Source organism: Desmodus rotundus, chromosome 2, assembly GCF_022682495.2.
Source record: "Desmodus rotundus isolate HL8 chromosome 2, HLdesRot8A.1, whole genome shotgun sequence".
Taxonomy (NCBI): domain Eukaryota; kingdom Metazoa; phylum Chordata; class Mammalia; order Chiroptera; family Phyllostomidae; genus Desmodus; species Desmodus rotundus.
In genome coordinates this window covers 207,563,661-207,585,999 of record NC_071388.1, presented here as the reverse complement: position 1 = coordinate 207,585,999, position 22,339 = coordinate 207,563,661, and the positions used below count along the sequence as shown (strand labels likewise).

The 22,339-nt window shown below is 65.4% G+C and overlaps 1 protein-coding gene across 4 annotated transcripts; it reads right to left on the bottom strand.

The window, feature by feature from the left end:
• Window positions 1-2,123: 2,123 nt before the first annotated feature.
• On the bottom strand, window positions 2,124-22,335 carry ESPNL (espin like). Of its 4 annotated transcripts, none has more exons than XM_053919278.1 (9): window positions 21,176-22,335; window positions 19,956-20,146; window positions 18,590-18,776; window positions 17,724-17,906; window positions 13,884-14,015; window positions 8,008-8,119; window positions 6,976-7,085; window positions 6,065-6,259; window positions 2,124-5,031 (listed from the first exon to the last, which is right to left on the bottom strand). In XM_053919278.1, exons 1-9 carry the CDS (start codon window positions 21,467-21,469, stop codon window positions 3,424-3,426), a joined length of 3,012 nt encoding a protein of 1,003 aa, XP_053775253.1. In that variant the 5' UTR covers window positions 21,470-22,335; the 3' UTR covers window positions 2,124-3,423. The 4 variants fall into 4 exon arrangements, with proteins under 4 accessions (XP_053775253.1, XP_053775257.1, XP_053775254.1 ...); XM_053919282.1 differs by having other exon boundaries at window positions 6,122-6,259; XM_053919279.1 differs by having other exon boundaries at window positions 6,976-7,082.
• Window positions 22,336-22,339: the final 4 nt, after the last annotated feature.

The following is a 22,339-nucleotide window of genomic DNA, read 5'->3' as shown; positions in this document are numbered from 1 at the left end:
TAATTGGTCTTCAGAGAGTTTGCTGTGAGATCTCATCCTGACACGGACCCACGGCACCGTAAGAAGCTGGAAATGCCATCCGGTCACTTCTGTTGACGGACACTCGGCCAGGTGGCGTGCCATGTGGGACGATGACAACTGACACAGTGTCACTTCTGTGACTGCTTCCCCGAAAGATAGAGCCAAGCGTGTGGGCAGCTTTACAGTCCAGGGGTCATCCAGCTGGGGAGGGACGCCCTGTCTCCAGCGGGGGTACAACTGTGCCCGTGCCTGCCCAGCGCCTTCCCGCTGTGAGCCTGTCCCAGAACAGCCAGACCTCCCCGCAGGTGCCCTCTGCAGGTGTCTTACCACCTGGCTTGCTCATGGTATTTCTTATTCCAGCTGGGACTTACCTGGGGCATGGGGTGCCACGAGGTCCCCCTTTCCTCCCCGTACTTAGTCGACAACGCCCTCGGGACTATAATGGACAACCCCTTCTCCCCCTGTGGACTTGCTGTGGCATTTCCTCTCAGGGCAGAGCTTTCTGGGGGAAGCGTCTCAGCCTGTTGATCCGAGCGAGGGACCCTCCTTGGGGGCCAGAACCCGCTGGTGGGACGGACCATCGCTCCAGAGTTTTGGTCTCTTCTGAGCTGAGGTGTCCCCTGCGGTGTGCTCTTCGGCTGCTGCGGCATAACAAACGCACCATGCCTGGGGTGGACCTGCCTCGGGGTCCATCCTCAGCGGCACCAGGAAGCCACCTCTGCACCCCGCTCTCCCAACGCGGCGGCGGCTTCCCCAGAGACAGGAGTCTGACACCTGCTTGGAAGTGATTCTGTCACTCCTGTGGTGCACCGTGGGGGGCCGGGGGACCAGGGGGTGGGGTCGCTGGGAGCCTCCCCCGGGGCTTTGGTTGTCGTCTGACTTTGCGTTGAACCTGCACTTGATACAGGTGCCAGGCTGACGGCAGCCACCAGAAGGCAGGCCACGTCCTCTCACTGCCGGGGATGCGGTGTTCTCCGCATCTCTTCCCGCACGCGCTGGGGGCCGGGGACAGAGCGGAGGAGCAATGGCTTCCTGTCTCCAAGGTTTTCCTCACTCTCAGGAAGCCCCCGAAGTCTCACCCAGCTTTGTGTCTGGTCACCACACTGGGGTCTGCGGCCTGGGCAGGGGCTCTGGGCCCTCGCCGACCGACGTCAGGCTCACAGGCACCAACCGGGCCTATGGCCGTGCGTGGGGCCTGGCCTGCCAGCCTGTCTGCAGCAGGGCCCTGCTCCCCACTCGACAGCTGCCGGTCGCCGGGGCCCCAGGCTGCCGAGCACCGAATCACCTGCAACGCTGTGGACAATTCAGCTTTCCCAGCACTGGCCCGGGGCTCCAGGCTCGCAGGGGGTGCAGCTACTCCCAGGACTCCGTGTCTCCATGAGACCCCGGGAAGCAGGGCGGTTCCTGAGGTGCCCTCTCCCTCCTTCTGGGCCTCAGGTTTGGCTGTGAGCCTCCACTGCCCCATCTCCTGGCAGTGCACCCCAACCCCATGCCCTCCCAGAACCCAGGATGCTTGTGGGGCGCCCCCTGCTGGCCTTGGTCCAAACCCTCTGCTGGGAAACAGGCCTGGGGCCACAGCAAGCGGGCAGGAATATCTGAGGTGGGTGTGCCGGCCCCTGCCCAGGGCTGTCCTGAGTGCCCCAGCCTACAGGCCACCTCTGAGGCCATGCTGTGCCCACCACCCACCTTTACCCGGCCCCTTGGAACAACACGGTCCTGCAGGCAGCCCACGGGGATGGAGACACCGAACGCCCACATCTTCTGATGCCCCCACCCCAGGCCCACACGGCTGGCCAGCCCCAGGCAGCCCTCAGTCATGCTTTGGGGCCAAGCGCTGGGAGACAGTATGGAGATGCTTGTGGGCACCTGCTCCTTGAACGATGACCCAGGCGGGCGAGTGACACTGCCGTCCCAGGACAGAGGCCCCTTTCAGGGTGACCTCAGTGCCCCCCCATGACCCTGGGGATGGCAGGTCAGCACCGCCCCCCACTGGACCGATGAGCATGTGGACCCTCTGCTGGGACCCGCTCTGGACGCCGGTGGCCGGCCCTGGGACAGCAAGCACGGTGCGCAGACTGGCCAGGATCAAGTCTTTATTTAGCAAACCCGAGTTCCCTGTTCCGGGCCTGGCAGCCTTGGCGCCAACACGCCCAACTTGATGCCTCCCCATGTCCCTCCCTGCAGGGCTCCGAGGGGCTGGCTGGGGGGGCTCTGGGCCCCCCAACAGTTCACCTGCTGCCCCCCCCCCCCCCGCAGCTGTGTAGAACACTTGTCACGAGGAGCCTGGCTACAGGCAGGTGGCGGCCACAGCACGGTCCCTCCCCACACACTGCCTGTTGGGGCCACTGCGCAGCTACAGGACACCCTCCCCCAAATTCCCCTGGGCCAACCTGCAGCTGGTGGGGCCCATCCCCCTGGCTGCCCCGGGGGCGGGGACAAGCCATGGAGGGCGCTGTCTCCCACCAGCTGCTTGCCACACACTCTGCAGCACCAGAGGGTCCCTGAGGGTGCAGCCACCCCCTTCCCTCGTTCCCTCACGGAGAAGGCTGCGGGGGACATCGGGTGACCAGTGTCTGGCTAGTGGGCCCCCACCCCCGCCACGAGTTCTCTGGGGCCCTCAGCTCACCTTTGAGGGTCCCCTCTGCTGAGAGCCCCTTCCAGCCACCACCCGTCACAGACGCCCCTGCTCACAACCATGAGCCTGCAGGCGGGGCCTGCGAGGGGCTGTCCAACAGGGGTGGGAGCCCCCCAGGGAGCCTTCTCTTTGGGACCAGGTCCTCTGGGACGCCGTGGGGTGGGCACGTGCGTGTCAGCAGGTGACTGCGTGTGACTGGCTTGCAAGTCTGTGTGGACCACCTCCCTGGCCCAGTAAGGCCATAGAATCCCGTTCTCTCCAACCCCCAGCTCCGCTCCCATTTCACAGATGGGGAAACAGAGTTCCGGGGGAGGTGGAGGGACAAGGCCTGAGCTCACCAGAAGAAACCAAGGCAGGACCCATGCAGGGCACATGGAGGCTCTGGACACAGCCAGGGCCACAGCGCCAGAGAAACCGGGGGACGGGACACCAGGCGCTGGAAGGAGGGCCCATGGAAAGCTGGGGCTGGTGTCCCTGGGGCCTGGGGATGAGTGGGCAGAGGGACCTGGGGCTGGGATGGCAGGTCATCAACTTCAGGGCTGAAAGAGAGCTCGGAGGGCTTCCTGGATTTGGTGGTGAGAAGGATGCTGAGCCTGATCCCGGAGCTGAGCACCCCTGCTAGGGGCAGGGCTGGGGGCGCGGTGGGCGCACTGTGTCTTCCTGCCCGGCCGTGGGCTCATCTGGCCACCAGGTGGGTGAGAAAGCACGAGAGAGGAGAAAACCAAAACCACCCCCAGGGCCCCTCCGGAGGGGGCTGCCAGCTCGCCTCAGTCTCCAAAGCTGAACATCTCGGCTTCCTTCTCCTTCCAGAAGGCAAAGCTCCGGTCGATGTAGCCACAGATGTCCTCATTGTTGAAGCCACACCGCTGGGAACCCGACCCCAGCTGCTGTGCCGCAGGCTCAGGGCTGCCGCTGGGGGCAGTGGCGGGGGGCAGGGGCCTGAGCGGGGTCAGACCTGACTTGCGGCCAGGCTCCGTGTCCCAGGTGGGGCTGAGGTGGGAGCCGAAGAAGCGGGCTTTGATGTCCTCGAAGCCATCAGTCCAGGCGCGGCGGCCCGCGGCCACCTCGTCGGTCACAGCCTTGTGGAAGGCCCGCACGGCCTCCCAGCCGTGGGCACCCAGGTGTTCGAAGACCTCGAAGCAGAGCAGGTGGCGCATCTTCCGCTCCTCCGCCGGCAGGTCGCACTCCAGGAGCTGGAAGTAGCCCAGCATGAAGAGGTCCAGCGTGAGGCTGCCGTAGGGCACGGGCGCCCCGTCCACATGGGGCAGGAACTGCTCAGGGGACAGGAGGCCTCGGGGCCGCCGGCTCAGCCGCCGCAGCTGCCGGGCCGGCACGTGTGCCATGACGGCCTTCCAGGTGCCCAGCAGGTGTGTGATGATGCTCCGCTGCTGCCACAGGTGGCCAAGCCGGGGACCCTCGCTGGGCAGTGGGGAGGGTGGCCCCGGAACCCTAGCCGCCTCCTGCCCCTGCAGCCCTGCACGGCGGGCCTCCAGGGTCCTGCAGGCGGCCGTCTTGAGGGCGGGCGTGTAGGCGGACTTCTTCCAGTGGCTGAGGAAGAGCATGACGATCCGCTCCTTCCGCAGGCTGGCCAGGTCGGGGCTGTGCCCGGCGCCTGCCTCCGACAGGGCCTCCTCGCAGCTGATGCCCGAGTCGCTGGCCTCCTCTGTGTCGCCCGGCCTGGGCTCCCCTCCGATCAGGCCACCCCGGGGCTGCGGGGGTGCCGGCCAGCAGCCTCGTGGGCACTGCCCAGGCTGGGCTCCCGCCTCACAGGGCCCCAGGTTGGGGGCGCAGGGCAGGCCAGGGGCTGACTCGAAGTTGCCACGCAGTGTCCGCACGGACACCCCACACTCCTGGATCTCGCGCTGGGCCTCGCTCTGTGGGGCGCTGGCCGGGGCCTCCCGGCAGGCCTCCTGTGAGGGCTGGGTGGCTGGCTTCTCCTCGCCCTGCACGAGCCCATTCATGCCCTTCAGCAGCAGCGACATGCTCCGCACCAGCCGGGCCACGTGGCTGCACCAGAAGGGCAGGGGCTGCCCGCAGGGCACAGCCTCCACGGCCCCTTCGGAGCCGTCGGGCTCAGGCACCGGGCCAGGGGCCTCCCCGCCTTCCAGCCCGGGCTTCCGGGGCAGGAAGTGGCTGTTGACAGTGATGCTGACCAGGGGCTCGGGCAGCAGGGCCTGCAGCTCGGCCGCCAGCCGGCCCAGCTGGCTCTCGTACTCCTGGCAGCGCCTTCGCAGCTGCAGCTCGGCAATCTGCTTCTCCAGGTGCACCAGGTCGTCCTCCGTCAGCAGCTCCCCGAAGGGGCCCAGGATGGCCTGGTGGGTCTGCGAGTACCGCCAGGTGGCTGGCTCCACGGGGCCCGCACTCCCCCTGTCGTCCTGGGCACAGGGAGGGCGGGTCAGCGGGGCGGCCCAGAGGGGCCGTGCTCCTGCTGGGTGGAAGCTCCCTGAGTGGGGCCTGCTGCCGGTGCCCAAGGGGCCTGGATGCCTGGCCCCAGGCACTCTCTGCACTGAGGTTCGGATGCCTTGGCCCAGCTGCCCTGGGGCGGGGAGCGGCCACTGTCCTGGGCGGGCGTTGGTGTGTATTTCACTTTAATTAACTAAAGTAGCCACATGTGGCTGGCGTCATGGGCTTGCACAGGGCTGCTCTACCCCAAGCCTTGCAGAGCCACCATTCAAGCAAAGCTCTCTCCCTCTAGGGCCAGACTCTGGAACTATAGTCCAGGGGCAGCCTGGGAAAAGCCAGGTCAAACCGCAGCCATCTCTGCTCAGGTTTTCAAAGGCTCCCCAGAGGCCTGGCCCCCAGGGGTCCTGTAATGGCTGCCCGTTCCCTCTCCGACCTCACCTCTGCCCACCACCCCCATTCATGCCACTCCCGCCTCCTCCTGGTCCCTCCTCGGGCTGGCCTGTTCTGCCTCAGGACCTTCGCACATGCTGGTCCCTCTGCTTGGCATCACTTGTGCCACATCCCCACTTCCCTCTGGCCCCTGCTCAGGGTCACCTCCCTAGAGAGGTTGCCCTGAGCACCCCCACGGAACGGCCCCTCCCCCCGCACACCCAGTCTTCCCAGCTGGAATACGGATGCCGGTGGGGAGGGCCACCCCCTGAGCTGCCCAGAACAGGGCTTGGCACAGGTAGGAGGGGATACGATTCACTAGGTCAGAGGATATGTGGGGATCACACCTGTAACCCAGGGGATGGGGCACTGCTCACAGCCCTCTGAGTATGGCAAAAGGGGAAACACGCCACAGAGAGGCACAGAGTGGGGGACCTGGGCCTCCAGACTCCAAGTGTGGGATCAGGGTCCCACCCCTTCTACCAGCCCCTGCCTCTGCCCTTTACCTCTGGTTCTACCCCCCCATTTGACCACACCCCTCTCCCATTCCACTGGCCCCGCCCAGCCCCGCCCCACCTGAGCAGCCTCCACCAGGTCTGAGCCCAGGCGTGCCTGCAGCTTCCGCACCATCACCTGCCGCTTCCACTCGGGGATGGGCCGGCCACGCTCATCCCGCGTGGGCACCAGCCCGTCCAGGTCACCCGAGGGCAGTCCGTCCAGCTGCAGCATGGCCAGGCTCTCTGGGGCCTTCCCCGCCGCCGTCTCTGCCCCCTGTGTAGATGTGAGTAGATCACTCAGGGCCCGAGGGGACCTGCCCAGGGAGGAGGGGCTGTGGGGGCGCCAGGGGGGAAAGGGAGACCACAGCCAGCCAGCATGTCCAGCCTGGTAAGTGTGGGCCTTCCGAGGGCAGGAGCCCGCGGTGTCCCTTGTGGGACCCAGGGTACGTGTGGGGTGGGAGAGGCAACCCGACATCGCTCGGGTTCTGCTGCATTCAGCGGGGAAGCAGTTGCCCAGAGCCTGCCGTGCAGATGGGCATCTGGATTGGGTGCAGCTTAACAGACGGAGCCTGGAGGTCGGCAGGACTGCAGGGCTTGTCAGAGCCTTTAACACGCTGTGCGCTCCCCCAGAGGGGTGGCCCTGTGTGGAGGCGTCACCCAGACTTAAGGGCCTCGTGCCCAGGAAGAGGACGAGAAAGGACGGGTGCCACCTCCCATGGGTCCTGGGCTGGCTGGGCGCCCCAAGGAGGAGGGCGGCCGGCGCCAGGCCCACGCTCTCCGCGGACGCCTGCCTGCGGCTCTGCACCACGACTGCAGCACTGGCGGAGGGGCGGGAAGCACCCTGAGTTCGGAGGGCACCCCAGGCCCCACCTCCTGTCTGCCTGGGAATAAGGCCCTGGCTGCCCCGGGGTGATCTCACCGGGCCCACGGGAGGACATGAGAGCTGGCTGGGGGCCTTGGGACACAGGGCGGCGGAGGGTGGGGACACACCGGAGGGACGGCCATCGTGCTGGTCACCAGGGGCACTGCGAGGCTCATCTGCTCCCTCTGGAGGGGCTGGTCCCGCTGGCCAGGCCAGGCCGGGCTGAGAGACGCTGCTGCTGGGAGGAAGTGGGGCTGGAGTCAGAGGGGCTTCCAGAGAGTGCAGGGGGCTGGGGAGTCCAGGACTCAGAACCTGGGGCAGGGCCCGCACTGCGTGTGGGGCCCAAGACCCAACCAGCCCCCGGGCCCCCAAAAGCACCCCGGGCAAACTCGTTCGCCCTGGGGGCGTCCACGGGCCTCTGGACACTGGCTGGTTGGAGGGTGTGTGTTTGGCCCTGGTCCCCCCAGCCCACGGCCAGTTCTCTGCCCGCACCCCACCCCCACTACAGCCAGTGGTCTGAGGGCTGGACACAGGCCATCAAGTGATAGGAACTGTCCTTTGCCGCCCCCAGTGCCCCTGACCCCACCACAGACACCGCCCAGGGCCACGCCCCGAGGAGAAACACGCTCCGCATCCCACCCAGGCCCACACGGCCCTGCGTGGCTGCATGACGACCACGCACCCAGGACCGGCGCTGAGCCTCACTACCCGGGGGCCTGTGGACTTCGCTCAGCGGCTCCGTCCCGCTGATAAATGCTGACCTCGGCCCCCTGCCGGCGTCTTGGATGGCAGCATCACGTCCGGCAGGGATGCACCTCTGGGCAATCGAGGCCCGGAGAGGGGAGACAGCTGCCCCACGATATGCGGATGGAGGGCCGGCTCCAGGGGCTCCAAGCTCATGGAGGGACCCCGGGGCCAGGCAAGGGTCAGCGCCCACTGTGGGAAATGCTGACCTCACTCGGAAAGAACAAAGACCATAAAGGAAACCTGGAAGAGGTTGGGGGCTGGGCAGCAGGCGGGTGACCCCAGCCCTATCCTGCGAGTCCTCGGCATGCAGTACCTGGAGTCAGCCACTCACCCGCCCTCCACTGTCCCCTCAAAGGGCCTCGGGGGGAGGCCAGCAGTGCCCCAGGCCCATCCTCCTGGACAGGGGTACTCACAGGTGGGGCTTCCGAGACCTGAGCCCCGTCTCCCATCCTCCGGGGAGCGCCTGGCGGCCAACAGAGGCGGCGGGGGAAACGGCGGGGGTGGGGGGGTCATCAGGAGCGGCACCTGGGGGTGGACAGGCCCAGTCAGTGGAGGCCCAAGTGGGCCTGGACTTGGGCTGCCTGTGCTACCAGGTGGGGGTGGGGGTATCCGAGGCCTAGCCTGGCCCCATCTTGTGCGGGTGGGGCGGGCTGCCTCTTGGAACAGGCCTGGAGGGGCCAAGTATGCAGGAGGGGTGGCACCCGTCCAGGTTCTGTCCCCCATGTCTCTCTGCCCCTCCACACTGGGCAACCAGGGCTCCCCAAACACCCCCTGCACTTGTGAGTGCCGCCTCTCCCTTGCCCCTCAAAGTCACCACCACGGGAACCCCTGTCTGAAGGCGTGGCTCACTGGCGCCCTCTAGAGGCAGCTCCAGGGGCTGGGTTAGGACCCCGTGGCTTGGGCTCACCTCTCCTTGGCCTAACCAGAGATGTCGCCCTACACTGCGCCCACACACTGTCCACAGACACACACACCCCCTCCCAGACTGTCCCTGCCCTCTGTGCTGACACGAACCCCCTGGAGCGGTCTCCCAGAGGTGCCTGGCCCCTGGGCTTAGGGGGAAACCACTAGGAACTTGGAATTCTCCTCGGCCACATTAGCAGGGGCCCCGGGCTGTGACATCACCTCAGAGTGGGACCCATCACACACTGCCCATCCATCCTCCCCAGGCCGCCTGGAAACAGCCCACCAAGGTTGGGCCTGGGGCCTGGGGCCCGGAGTCCACGCTGGGGGCCGCAGGGCACCCATGCTTCACCCTGACACCCTGCCCCATGTCGGGGAAGGCATAGTCCTGTCCTTGCCAGCTCTCCTGCCCCCAGGCACCGATGGGAGGGCAGCCAGAAAGAGCTCGACCTGGAGGGGTCCGCCACACAGCCTCAGTGTCGGCACTGACCGTCCGCCAGCCGGGCAGACGCACAGGCCGGTTGAGCTGTAGACGCGAGGCGCGCAGGCTGCCGGACGCAGTGGTGCCGTCAGCGGGAGGGCTGCACCTGCCTCCCGCCTCCGCCTATCCCTACCTCGGCGGCAGAGAAAGTCTCCAGGAGGAACCTCAGCTGTCCTCCCAGGACCCCGGAGGCCTTTGGTTTGCAGCTGGAAGTTGAAGGCTGTCTGGCCCCCCCTTTCAGCTGGTGGGCGCCTGGGCTCCAGGCTGGGCACACGGCAGCCCCAGCTCCGCCTCAGCCCCACCCAGTGGCAGACCACAGCTCCTCACCCCCTCCCTCCAGCAGGCACCTGGGGTGGGATGCGGCCTCAGGGCCAGCAGGGGGCTGCTGGGTAGAGTCAGCGGGACAGAGAACCTGGTTCAAACGAGCCCCAGGCGGGCGTGTGGCGGGGCTGTAGCCCGACGCTCGCCCTGCTCTGCTGGCCCTGCCCTGACGTCCCTCATCGTGTGGAGAGAGAGGTCTGCACGTTCCTTGTGCGCAGAGCTTCGCACCAGATGTCGCCGGTCCCGCCGGGGCAAACCCCTCGGCTGCTCCGAGTGTCCCCTCGCTCATCCACAGGCAGGTCAGCCCCACCTCCCGGCAAGGAGGTGGACTCCGTAGCTGGCTGCCCCAGCCTGGGGGTGCCCTTCACACCCACCTCCTCCAGCCCCTCAGTCACATTCCTGTCTAGGGCTCTCCGCCCGCCATGGCCACTGGACAGGAGCTCGGCCTGAAACCCGCCTACCTGGCCACCACGCACCTCATGCCTTGCTGCTTGCAGGAATCTGGAGCCCCAGTGCAGGGCGGGCTGGGGAGCGCCTCTGGTCTATACGGAGGCTGGGCTGTGAGCTCAGGGAGCTGTGGCCGTCCTGGGCTGTCGGGGGCTGTTGTGGCTGCTGCCCCCAGGAGTGGGAGGCATCGCATTAATATTTGAAGGCAAAGGTGTCAGGTGGCCAGGCGGGCTTGGGCTGCCTCCGGGATCCCTTACTACGCGCCTTAACCCTCCATGGTGCAGGGACCTGGGAAGTGGACCCTCTGGGAGGATGGGGCACCCGAGATCCTGGGTCGCATGGGAGGGAGAGACCTCCTAGGGGAACCCCCGTGTAGTACCTCCACCCCAAGACAGCCCCAGGGTGTGGAGAGGGCAAGGGGCTTTCTCAAGGCCCCACAGTGGGGACACGGCAGGGCTGGGACCCCAGTCCTGGCCCCTGCCAGGCCCAGAAGCCCCTCAAATCACTGCTCCTCTGTGACGTTGTCCAGGGGCTCCAGCAGGGGAAGAGGCAGGCAGTGGGCCTCTTGCACCCCTACTATGGGTGGAAGTCCTGGCCACTCTGACCCAACACTTCTCAAGGCCACACTTGAAGGGAGCGATGCAGACCTGTTTGCTAAAAAACAGGGCCACCCAGGCTCTGGGGTCCTCAGCTGTGTTGCAAACTTCTTGTGGGCAGAGCCGCTGTCTGGGCCCCTATCACATCAGCCTTGGATTTGAGGGGAGGGGGACCCCACAAAGCATGACGCTTGCCCTCTGCCCTGTGTCTCAGAGCCGGGAGTCTCCTGTCTCCTTCCAGCATCCGTGCCGCAGACGCTGCCCAGCTTAGGAGCCGCAGTCAGAGCACCTGTGGCTGGGGGACCTCGCACCACCCTGTCCCTGGGGCTGAACCCTGCTTGACTGCACCGAGCAGAAGCTCTGGGGAGGCAGCCCTGGGCCTCAGGTCCCTCTCCTGGGAGACCAGAGACCCCTGAGGGGGCCAGGCACTAAGGAGGGCGCCTGGCAGGGCTGGGCCTGCGTGACAGGCCTCGTCGCATAGGCCGTGTGGCATCCCAATGCCCTGGAGTTGGGATTTTAGCTGGGACGGGGGTCTGCTGTGGTGTTTCCCAAGCGGCGGGCATCCCCGCATCCCTCACTTAGGCCCCAGATGCAAGCCGGCTCGGCAAGGATGCAGGGAACGGCCGGCGTTGGGTCTGGACCTGCGGGACCCAGACAGCGGGCGCGTCACCCCCGAATCAGGCAGCCGCCCTGAGACTGGCGCCCTCCCCGCAGCGTGCAGCCTTCCTTCCCCGGTTTTTGGTGAGATTTGAGCGGCGCGGTGGCGGCCATGCATTATGCATGGAGGACAGCTGTGTCGAGCCGGGTTACAGCCCTGTAATGCCACCCGGGCCGGGAAAATCATGACCCGCAAAGGGGTGCCGGACACCGGTCACCACGGCTGAGATTCAGTTACTGGCCGCCTGGCCAGGCCTTCCTGTCACCTGGGGAGGAGACTTCCCAGGGGAGCCCCTTGACTTCTCTGGGCCTCAGTTTCCCCATCTGTAATGGGAAGTGGTGTTAGGGCCCTTCTGGACCTGGGGGGGAGGGGAGTTGGGGCCTGCTGAGCGCTTGGTGAGCACCTCCTTTAACCTGCAACTAGGCTCCTCAGTCCCATTTTACAGATGGGAAAGTTGAGACTTTGGTGGCAGTGAGTGCGGGGTGGGGGCAAGTAGGGCAGTGGACACATGAGGGGTGGGCGCTCAGCTGGGGTGTGGACGTGTGGCCCCCACTAGCATGGCCACACTCGCCACCGGGCTGCTGCTCCCACCTGTGGCTGCCTGGCCAGGACCTCATGCACACGGGCCTCATGGGAGGGAGCCAGGGTGCGGGGGGGTCCTCTCGCCCCTGTCCCAGCCCTCACTGTGCACAAGGGTGCCCAGGGAGCCAAAGGACGTGCCCAAGGTCGAGGTGGGGAGGTAGAGGCAGGGCCTGGACTTAGGAGCAGCATGCAGGCCCTGCCTCCCTGGTCCTGCAGACCTGCCTACAAAGGGGGTGCCTCCCACAGGGCCAGTCCAGCCTCCACCCGGGCAGCGCTGTCCCCGGGCTGCCTCTCTTGGGACTCAAGGTCTTCACCACCTCCCCAGAGCCTGACACAGGGAGCGGCCAGTGCCGGCGACCTCTGGATATTGCGTTTCCATCAATATTGCATCAGGCGCACAGCCTGCGCAGCCTCGGCCCCCAGCTGACGGCCACCGGCCACACCTGGCAGCGGGTGCAGCAGGTGGCCCAGTGGGGGGACGGCTCCCCCTGCTGTCCCAGGTGCTCACTGAGGGAGGAAAAAGAGAGGCCCCAGTCCTAACCCCAAATCTCCCCCAGGCTCCGGAAGCTCACAGGACATACCAGCCTCAAAGGCCAAGGGTCTGCCTTTGGATGGCCAGCTATGGGCCCCAGACACAGGCCGAGGGGCCCTGGATCAGAAGGAGGCGGAGGAGCCCACCCAGCCCTCCAGCACTGCAGGCAGAGCATGTGGGCAGGCTGGCGACCACTCACCTGCAGGTGGGGGGGAGGGCTGCTGCACCTGCAGCCCAGGCTGGTTGGGGAGATTCACTAATCCTGTGGTGTCGCCAAGGAGACCAGACAAAGCCCCAAGAAACCTGAGATGGGCGGTTCCCCACATCCTGGGGAGTCAGGGGAGCACCCAGAACCCCTGTTCACCTAAGAGTGTTGGACACAGTGGCCAGAGGGGCTGGCAGATGCGCAGGGTCGGGCAGAGACCCTGTTTGGACACGGCCCTAGCCACGGGCACCGAAAGTGTGGCTGGGCTGGGGACGGGCCAGGGTCCCCGGCCAGAGGCCGGGTGGGACCTGCTCCCTGGCAGCTGGGCAGCCGCCTGCCGCCCTCCTGATTTCAGTGACCACACAGGGCAGGCACCCCGGCTGATGGGCAGCACGCTTTGCCCACTACCCCGGCAACCAGCCAAGCTCCACCAACAACGCCAATTCGCACCGGGAAAGCGACCTTTAGCCCAGCAGTACCCCACGGAACGTTTAGTAAAACGGTGAGTAAATAAGTTACTTCAGCAGTTACTCCAGGACAACCCGGGGCACCGGCGTGTCCCCAAAGCCCCCGAGCTGCCCCTGACCCCCCGAGGGTGGGTGTGGGCGTCAAGTGGTGGTGACAAGGGGTGCCTGGTGGTGGGTGGCCGGGTGAGGACCGTCCGAGGGCCTGGGGCCAGGGTGAGCTGCAGCCCCATCTCTGCTGGCCCCGGGCACCCTTGAGGGTCAAGCAGGGGCAGCAGCCTGGCAGGGAGACCTGGTGTGGGGACAGGTCAGCTCTCCAGGCCTCAGTGCCACCAACTGAAAATGAGGCCTGGCCATTCCAGGGACACCTCCTGCAGGGGCGGCCATGAAAGAGAAGTGGCAGGTGGGGACTGATCTGTCATAGTGACCGCCTTGGGCCTGGAATGGGGGGGGCCTGGGGGAGAGCCTGGCTCCCTGCTGCCCAGACTGCTGGCTCTGCCCATGTATCTGTCTGTCCGCCCTCAGGTCCGCCCCTTTGCTCACCCGCCCATCCGCTCCTCTGTGTATTCAACAAACACTTGCGTCCTGTCGCTTGCTGGGGATGGCCAGCAGGACAGAGCCCTGTCCTTACAGGCTCAGGGAGGTTCGAGGTCACACATGGAGACAGGAGCCGGGGACCAGAAGCTGCTGCTTTCGGCTGCACAGGGCTGGCAGGCCTCTTGGGGTCACCTTGCCAAGGCCCCAGGGTCCTGCTCCCCACCAGTGGGTAACCTCAGTCTGACACCATGTCACCCTGGGGACCTAGTCCTGTGGATCCAGGGTCAGGAGCCCCTGACTCTGTGGCCAAGGTGGATGGCAGGCCTTGGCCACGGCCCAGCCTCCAGCCCAACCCCAGCCCCAGCCAGGGATAGTCCTGGCCCAGTCATGGCCCCAGTCCCAGTCCCAGCAGTGACTTGTGGGCTGGCTCGGCCCGGGCCCAGGACCTTTTCCCTGCAGACAACACAGTGCACAGAGAGCTTTCTAGCTCACTGGTCCTTCAGGGCGGTGGGGGCCCTGCCACCCTCCCCCCACCCAGGGTGATGGGGGACCATGAGACTTACAGGCCTGGTTATTTCCCGCAGGTACTGGGCGCAGTCTGGGTGTCCGTGGTACTCAGCCAGGTCCGCTGCTGTGTAACCGTCTTCGTCCCTCAGGGAGGGGTCCACATGGTGGGAGACGAGGGTCTGGCAGCACTGCCGGGAGGGGCACAGGTGACCCATGGCACCCACACCTGGCCCCCAGCACCCACACCTACCCACCAGGCACCATGGAGGACCAGCACCATGCCCCCAGCCCCCGGGGGGGGAACCTGCCTGAGGACCCTCAGCACCCTCTGCACACACACCGCCCTGTCCCAGTCCCAAGCCCTGCAGGCTCTAGCACCCCATCCTGCCAGGGAACCCAGGCGTCCAGCTAAGGAGCTCGAGAAGGCCTCGGGCGGTACGAAGGCGGCCTGGCAGGACCCCCTGCTCAGAACCCAACCAAACTTTGCATCCCACATCCCAGGCTCTAACCATAAACCCACTGCCGTGTCTACAGCACCCTCAGAGGTGTGAGTCACCTTCACGGGAAGAAACTGGGGTGCAGAGTGACAACCTGCCCACTGCTGGGACTTGTGAGCAGAGGCTGGTGGCCGAGATGGAAGTCTGGACATCTGTGAGGTGGCCAGGTGGGCAGGAACAACAGGTGGGCAGAAGGGTCCACATCAGGGAACAGAGAAGCAGGTGGGTGAGGCCCATCCACTCCCCCTTCAACGTGAAATATGGGCTAGACCTAACAGCCACCTTCCTAATGTGTCCGAGAGGTAACAAGCCAGCGAGGAATTGCCAGGCTAAGGTCATGAGACAAGGGCCGGACGGGTAAGCCCGGCACTCAGAGGGGCGGATGTAGGGGCAAAGGTCATGCCCTAAATGGCTCCTTCACGCATCCTGGGAGGAGCGAGGGCGGCCAGAGCTCAGGGCCTTTCACGGGCGGGCTCGGTCCACCACCTGCCAGGGCAGGTGGAGGACGCCCTCCTCGGAGGAGAGTAGACCGGAGGCCCGCCACCCAGGGGCTCCAGGGGACCTCGTGCCTGGAACGTGGGCTGAGACGATCCTGGGCTCACAAGCCCCTCGTGTGCTGGCAGGCAGAGGCACACACAACTCGAGCCTCAGATGACGCCGCCAATCCTCTCTCGGCTGCAACATGCGCACACAGCCAACAAAGGCAGGAGCGCCGGGAGCGAGACCAGGAGACCCGGCACCGGCTCCAGTGGACCCACAGAGACTGGATGGACGGACGGACAGAACAGACGTGGCCGTGCTCACGGCCCTCAGAGAGGGACCGGGCTGGAACGTTCGGGCACAACCACACGCCACGGAAAGCCACCTGACAGACTTAAAAAATGACTGACGGAGGGTGGAGAACACAAATGTGATCACCGAGGTGCAGAGTGAAGCCGGAGACCTAGTGAACAGGAGAGGGCCCCGCAGAAGCACCCTCAGCACAGCGTGGTCAGACGGAGGAGAGCCGGGGGCTGCGGTCAGGGCTGACAGACACGTGCGGGGCTGGCCAGAAAGTCCATATGTCTCGTCCGCATGACGGCTCTGGTTGCGCTTAGCTGTCATTAGCTTCATTCGAAACAGTTTTGTTAGATTGTCTTGCGACAGCTGCTGTATCAGCGTGCATTTAAAAATAAAACTTATCAAAATTGGTGAATTTTTATGCAGCCGTTTTAATATTGAAAATGGAAGAAAATAAGCAACATTTTTGGCATATTATGCTTTACTGTGTCAAGAAAGGTAAAAACACAACTGAAATGCAAAAAAAAGATTTGTGCTGTGTACGGAGAAGGTGCTGTGACTGATCAAATGTGTCAAAAGCGGTTTGCAGGGTACTATCGACACTGGACCAAATAATTCCTTGCTGGGGGGCTGTCTTATGCATTGGAAGATACTCAGCAGCCCCCCTGGCCTCTACCCACCAGAAGCCAATAGCGGGAGACAGCCAACTTACTCAAAATATCCAAATCAACAAAGTTATAGGCGAAAACAAAAAATGTGTGGTTTATTTTATGGAAAAAAACCTAAGCGGACTTTCTGGCCAGCCCAATAACATTAACCCTGGAATGAGAGACGTAGGGTGGGGGCAGGGGGCGGTCTGAGGGGAGCACGGCTGGGAACCCGACAGACAGGTGAAAAGGCCACACACACCGGAGACGCCGGAGCAGCCCCGAGTAGGATGGATGCAGAGCCGTCACCTCTGGCCCCATCTCAGCGAGGAAGCCAGACCAGACTGGACGAGTGCCCTAAGAGCAGCCTGAGGAAGAGGATGAGCTTCAAACAGTGACCCCCCCCAGCAGCCAGAGGGGGAAGCGACATTCTCAAAGCACCAAAGGAAACAGGTCAAACCTGTCACGCTGCAGTTCTCGACCCAGCAACATGCCCTTCAGGAGAGAAACTAAGATGTTTCCAGACAAACAAGCACAAAGAAACAAAGAATGGCCAGCAGCGCACCCCGCCTCAGGGCCGTCTGAGCTGGGGGTCCCACCTTTGGGTGTCTCTGGGCCACACTGGAAGAAGAAGAGTTGTCCTGGGCCACACAGCAAATACATTGCAACACGTAATCACAAAAAGATCTCATCACGTTTTAAGTACATTCACGATTTCGTGTGGGGCAGAATCACAGCCACCCTGGGCCACGTGTGGCCTGCGGGCCATGGGTTGGACCCCCTGGAAAGCATTTCTCAGGCTGAGGGAAAGGGGGTCCATGTGTGAGCCTGAGAGGCCGGAAGGAATAAAGAGGGAAAATGTGTGGCTGTGTTTGAATAAGTCTTTATTTGTGGATGGAATAAAAACTAAAAATGTCACATAGGTTTTTAAAAACTGTCGAGGTAATTAATACACATTAAAAATGGCAACCTCATCCTGTCTGGCCTCCCTCCACCTCAGCTCCCCTCTCTGCGGCCACATGACCACCAGGTTGTGCCTTGCAAAGTCCGAGACTGTCCCAGGGAGCCGGGGCTGCGGAGACCCTCATGCTCACCCCCCCGAGAGGGCCTGTCCCACAGATGGGGCAGCGAGGCCTTCCCACGGGGCCCTCACTGTGCCCGCACTGTTCTGGGGACAAGCCCGGGCCTCCATTGGTGCTGATGGCCCCCGGCCCCTATGGGGCTTATTATGGGGCAAAATGAGGCCCCAGGAAGGATGAGACACCTCACAAGGTCAGAATACCAGGATGTGGGCAGCCCGGGGTCGAGCCACAGCTCTCAGAGCCCGTGGCCTTTGCTGAGGATCCTCACAGGACGCGAGGCTGGAGGGCACCTCAGGACCCAGTCAGTCCAGGGTCCTCTGTCCCCATGTCAGACATGACGCCCTTTTATCACAAATGTGTCCTGACCGCTCACTCCCTGTTCCAAATGAAGCCCACAGAGACTGGGACGTGCCTGCACAGTGCTTCCTGAGGAACCAGTGCTCCACTCTTACTCGAACAGAAAGGAGAGGAGAAAAGCAATTCGCCGAGTAACGAGCACGCATTTCACTGCACGAACGTTCGGGCGCAACGCTACGGAGGCCACAGGCCGATGGGCGTGCCGGGAGGAATCAGAGAGGCCCCCGACAGGTGCCGGGTTCGCACTGTCTGGGTGCCCTCCACCTTTCAGGCGCTGCCTGCGAGCCCGCACCTCTGCACGCTGTGAAAACTGGGCCTGCAGTGACTCTTGTCCAGCAAGAGGCAAGGTGTCCATGTGTGGTGGAGGGCAGTCAATGTCCTGCCGGCCACCACCCGCCGGTTTGCGTCCTGTGTCTGTCTGTGCACCCACCTGGGCAGGGGGGTGTGCGTGTGAGTGTGTGGTGTGCACACCGCTTTGAATTCCCGGTCCCCTCACTGATGACGAGGCACACAGGAGCCCGGCGCCGCCTCACCTCCATCTGCCCGTTCTCCGCGGCGTCGTGCAGGGCTGTCCCGCCCCAGGAGTCCCTCATGATGGGGGCCCCCATCAGCAGCAGCCGGTCTAGGACAGGCGAGTGGCCGCCTCGAGCTGCGAAGTGGAGAACCGTGGCCCCCTCGTTGTCCCGAGCCGTCAGGCCGATGTCAGTGAAGGCGACCTGGGGCGGGGAGTAGGGGAGCAGCTGAGGCTGGACAGGGTGACCGCTCCTAGTGGGCAGCCGCGGGGAGGAGGACATGGAGGGTTGGGAGGTGCTTTGGGGGCAGGAGCACCACTTGCCGGGCAGCTGGGGACAGCTGGCTCCCCGACTCACCCTTTCACCCCCACAGCCTGGTCCCTCCGGAGCAGTGGACACCCTGCCTGGCCTGGTTTCTGTGGTGGAGGCAGGGAGGCCCAGCCCATCCCACCCCCGGCCAGAGCCCCAGTGTCTTGGGGCCCCTCCGTGGGCCCAGTAGGGAGCAGGCCTGGGCCCTGGCTCTGCTCTGAGGTAGCTGGGCATAAATAAGTGGCCGAATGGCCAAGACCAGGCACCAGTGACCGAGCACCTGGGTGCCACCTGGCCTGAGAACCCAGGACATGCACTGGGATTCCTGGGCGAGGGGCAGGAGAGCCCCATGGGGTGGTGCTGCGGTCCCCACAGTCCTCCAGGGGCTAGGATGTCCAGTTCACCAGCCTGCCCAGCCTGGGCCAAGCTGGGGTTGGGCCCCCCATTCTCAGGCGGGCAAGCACACCAGGGAGTGGGCCCTGCACCCTGGCCAGGCCCTGCTCAAAGGGGTCCTGGGAAGCAGGCAGGAGCAGGGGGCAGCCTTCTGGGACCTCCCAGCCCCCAGCCGAACCCCTTACCAGCCAGACGACGAGCGAGTAGTGGCCGCGGGCGGCGGCGGCGTGCAGCGCGCTCATGCCGTCCAGGGCGCGCAGGTGCACGTCGGCCCCGCAGTCCTTCACCAGGAACTGCGCCAGGTGCAGGTGGCCCTCCTGGCAGGCCAGGTAGAGCGGGGAGGCGCCACTGCGTGTCCGCCGGTTCACGCTGCTGCGGGGAAGGGTGGTGTTCAGAGGGCCCTTGGCGGGGGGTGCAGTAGGTGGGGTTGGAGCTGCTCCAGTCAAGGGCCCAGAGTGAGGGAGGGGAGGTTGTGCCCCTCCCTGACCCGTTGAGGCCTCCCACCAATCACCATCTGGGGTGGGGGTCAGTGGGGCTGGGGGCTCTGGCCGCTGGAATCCCACTCCACCCACTGCCCTTCAGGCTGTGCGTCCCGGGGCAGCCGGCAGGGGGCGCGCCTCAGAGTGTCTGGCCCAGTGGGCCTGCGGGTCAGGGAGCTCAGATCAGGGTCTGCTCTGTAAAAGGGGCCGCTGGGAGCGGGGCCCAGGTGGACGTCCGCAGGCGCCCAGGCTGGCATTTGGGGTCGGTGTGAGCGGATGGGGCAGGTGCTGGGATTTCCTGAATCCCCTCTGACTCCACCGGCTGCCCGGCCAGGCGAGTCCTCCGCCCCAACGTCTGGCTGCAGGGAGGGGCCGTCCCCTACCCAAGGCGGACCCCATCCCTGGGTGACAGAGACGTCACCGCTGGCTCCTGCAGCTGGTGCCAGGGAGGAATGCTGGCCGCTGGGGCATGGCCCCTGTATGTGCGTGTGTGCACACGGGTCGAGTGTGTGCGCTTTAATATGAAGTGTCCCAGTTTTCAAAGCTTGGAGACTCCTTTAAAAACTGCGGATCTTGCCCTGGCTGGTGTGGCCCAGAGAGCTGGGCATCGCCCTGCACACCAAAGGGTCTCCGGTACGATTCCCCGTCAGGGCACGTGCCAGAGTTGCCAGCTGGGCTCGTGGTGGGGGCATGCGAGAGGCAACCAGTCACGGTTTCTCTCCCTCTTTCTCCCTCCCTGCCCCTCTCTCTAAAAATAAATAAAGGCTTTAGAAAGTGGGAACTGTGGGTCTAAGACACTGACGCTCTGAGGAAGGTCCGCAGAGGCGAGTCCCAGGCCCTGGCCAAGGGGCCGGTGTGGGGGCTGGGCACGAGAACGCCGTTCCACGGCTGAGATGCCAGGTCTTGTTGGGAACACACGTGGAGACGGCAGGCTGCCCTCCCCCGTCTCCTGCCACTGTGTGCCTGCCCTGAAAGGCCCACAGCAAAGGCCACCAGCCCGCCTCCTCCGCCCTCCTCACTTCAGCCTCCCTGGGCCCCCAGACTGCCGCCAGGTGGCTCTCGGGCCCCTCACCTGCCGTGGGCGGCCGTCAGGAGCTTCAGGCAGGTCAGGTCCCCGCTGACGGCGGCGTGGTGCAGTGGCAAGGCCCCCTCCAGCGTCTCCAGCGTGGCCTCGTGGCCTTCTCGGAGCAGCCACTCCACCAGCACTGGGTGTGCGAAGCGGGCAGCCAGGTGTAGCGGGGAGACACCCGAGGCATCCTGGTCCTATCGAGGCACAGGTGGGCGGCAGGTCTGGACTCAGCCCCGCGGGGCAGCACCAGTGTAGCCAGAGCCAGCCTGGGGTCCACACTGCTGGGGATCCCACCTACCTGGGGGCTTCTGCTTCCCCTCCTCCCCCCGCTTGCCCCAGCAAGGGCCTTCTCTTCTGACTGAGCGACTGAGCAAGGCTGCTTGCTCAAGCCCAGGTCTGGGTCCCTGGGTCTGTGCCCCTGCCACATGCAGGGGTCTGGTGCCCAAGCACGGCCACGCGCCTTCCCAGTGTCTGCTGCCGTCCGAAAGGCTCCCCTGAGCCGGGCTCCACAGCCTGCCGCGTGTTCCAGGACACTGCCTCCTGGCCTTGCCCCTCACCCCCACCCCAGCCAGCCACAGGGCCCCTGTGGGGTCGGAGCTCCTGTCCCGCTGCCCCTCGGGGCTGCAGCCAATGGCAGAGTCTTCCCTCTCCCAGGACCCAGATGGCCACCGATGCCCATGCACTTCCGCCAGACCTTGCTCACCGTCCTCCCACACGAGGGGCAGTGGACAGGCAGGGACTGGGCGAGGATGGGCCCTGGTAGAAACGCACCCCCGCAAGCCCGTCACTGAGCCCTGGAGACCCCTCTCTACCAGCCTGGCCTCAGTCGCCCAGGTGGCTCCAGCTCCTGAGCCTGAGCGCCATCTGCCCTTGCCCATGGACCCTTCCTAGTCCCCGAGAGAGACAGGCCCCAGGGCTCAGGCCTGATGGGTGCTGGCCGGCCCCACTGGCAAGGCCAGGCGCCCCTGGGTGGGGGAGCAGCAAGTGGCTGCTCTGTGTCAGTGATGCAGCGGGGTACAGGGGGTGTAGGAGGCGGCCAAGGCTGGCCAGGGCTCCATGCTGTTTGGGTGGGGCTGGGGGTGGGGCAGATACCGACTGTGCCCACTGAGCCCTGGGGTTTGCCCGGTGAGTCCCCCAGAGGAAGAAAAAGCCCAGGGCCTGGCTCACGGCTCCCTCCTTGCTCCCTCCACATGGACACTGGCCCTCCGGCTGTCCCCGCTCACCTGCAGACCGCAGCCCCCCTCACGCACCAGCCAGCACAGCTCGGCCAGGCTGCCGGTGGCGGCGGCATCGTGCACGGGGGTGGCCCCGTTGTGGGCCCGCTGGTTGCCGGGCAGCTTGGCCTGCTGCACCAGGAACTTGACGCAGGCCAGGCGGCCGGCCCGGGTGGCGTGGTGCACCAGGCCTGCCCCCACGGCGTCCACGATGCCTGGGCCCAGGGCGCCAGCCTCCAGCAGCTGCTCCAAAGCGGCCAGGTCCCCGTCCTTGGCGGCCGTGAGTGCTCGCTGCTCCTCCATCCTCCAGCCCAGCCACCTGGCGGGTTCTCGGGGCTCATGCACAGGCCCGGGCTTCCTGTTTCAGGTGTGGACGCAGCTCCTGGCTCCGGTTACCCGATAAGCAGCCCACGGGGCAGATGGGAGGCGGCGGGGGTGCGGGGGTGGGGCAGGCCTTGGGGATCAGCCTCGAAGCCCTGCCTGAGCTGCTCCACCCTGCCCTGAGCCGTGGTGGGCTGGGGCGCGGGATGCAGCGGAAGAGCCCACACCTTGTTCAGGTCAGGGGGTGGGCGCCAGCTGGGGACACCGCCCCACGCTGGGCCCTGCCTTTTCCTCCCAGGGCCGGGGCCAGGGCCCGGGAGTGTGTGCGTTTCAGCCTGGGACGAACTTCCCGCATCCAGTGGGTGTTTACAGTTACAAGATCCTCTCAGGAAAGTCGCGGGCCCCAGTCTGTCTGGCCTGGGAGAAAGCCGCCTGGGAGATGTGTCCCTCGACGGCAGACCCACTCACAGGGTCCCCTCCTGGGGACGCACCACCAGCCCTGCTGAGTCTAAATGCTTCGGCTGTGTCCTTGTACAAGGGGCAGGGCTGACGCCCCGCCCCAGGAAATCTATGCCGGACACTGGCCCTGAGCTGGCTAGTCCTTAGCGGCTACACGGGCCCTGAGGGAGGGGGAGGGTCTCGAGGCCCAGCCTCAGCCCAGGGTGGTTTTCCAGACTCAGGGCTGGACACCCAGAGCCTCCCGCACAGACAGCACCCCAGGGCCGGTCCCTGGGGCCTCCAGAGATGCCGGCGCCGCAGTGTGACTGCAGCGGTGAGTCGGGGTTCTGCCCGACCGGCTCGGACACTCTGGGGCCCCTAGAGGAGCGCCCCCAGGAACCCACACAACACCGA

Bases quoted from the DNA above. Each gene is read 5' to 3' on its own strand.
- ESPNL (XM_053919278.1), bottom strand. From the start codon at position 21,469: ATGGAGGAGCAGCGAGCACTCACGGCCGCCAAGGACGGGGACCTGGCC. The intron at 8,120-13,883 runs GTAAGTCTCATG...GTCCACCCCCAG, and splicing joins TGCGGGAAATAACCAGGCCT to GTGCCGCTCCTGATGACCCC. The intron at 6,260-6,975 runs GTGTGTCCCCAC...ACATCTACACAG, and splicing joins GCACGATGGCCGTCCCTCCG to GGGGCAGAGACGGCGGCGGG.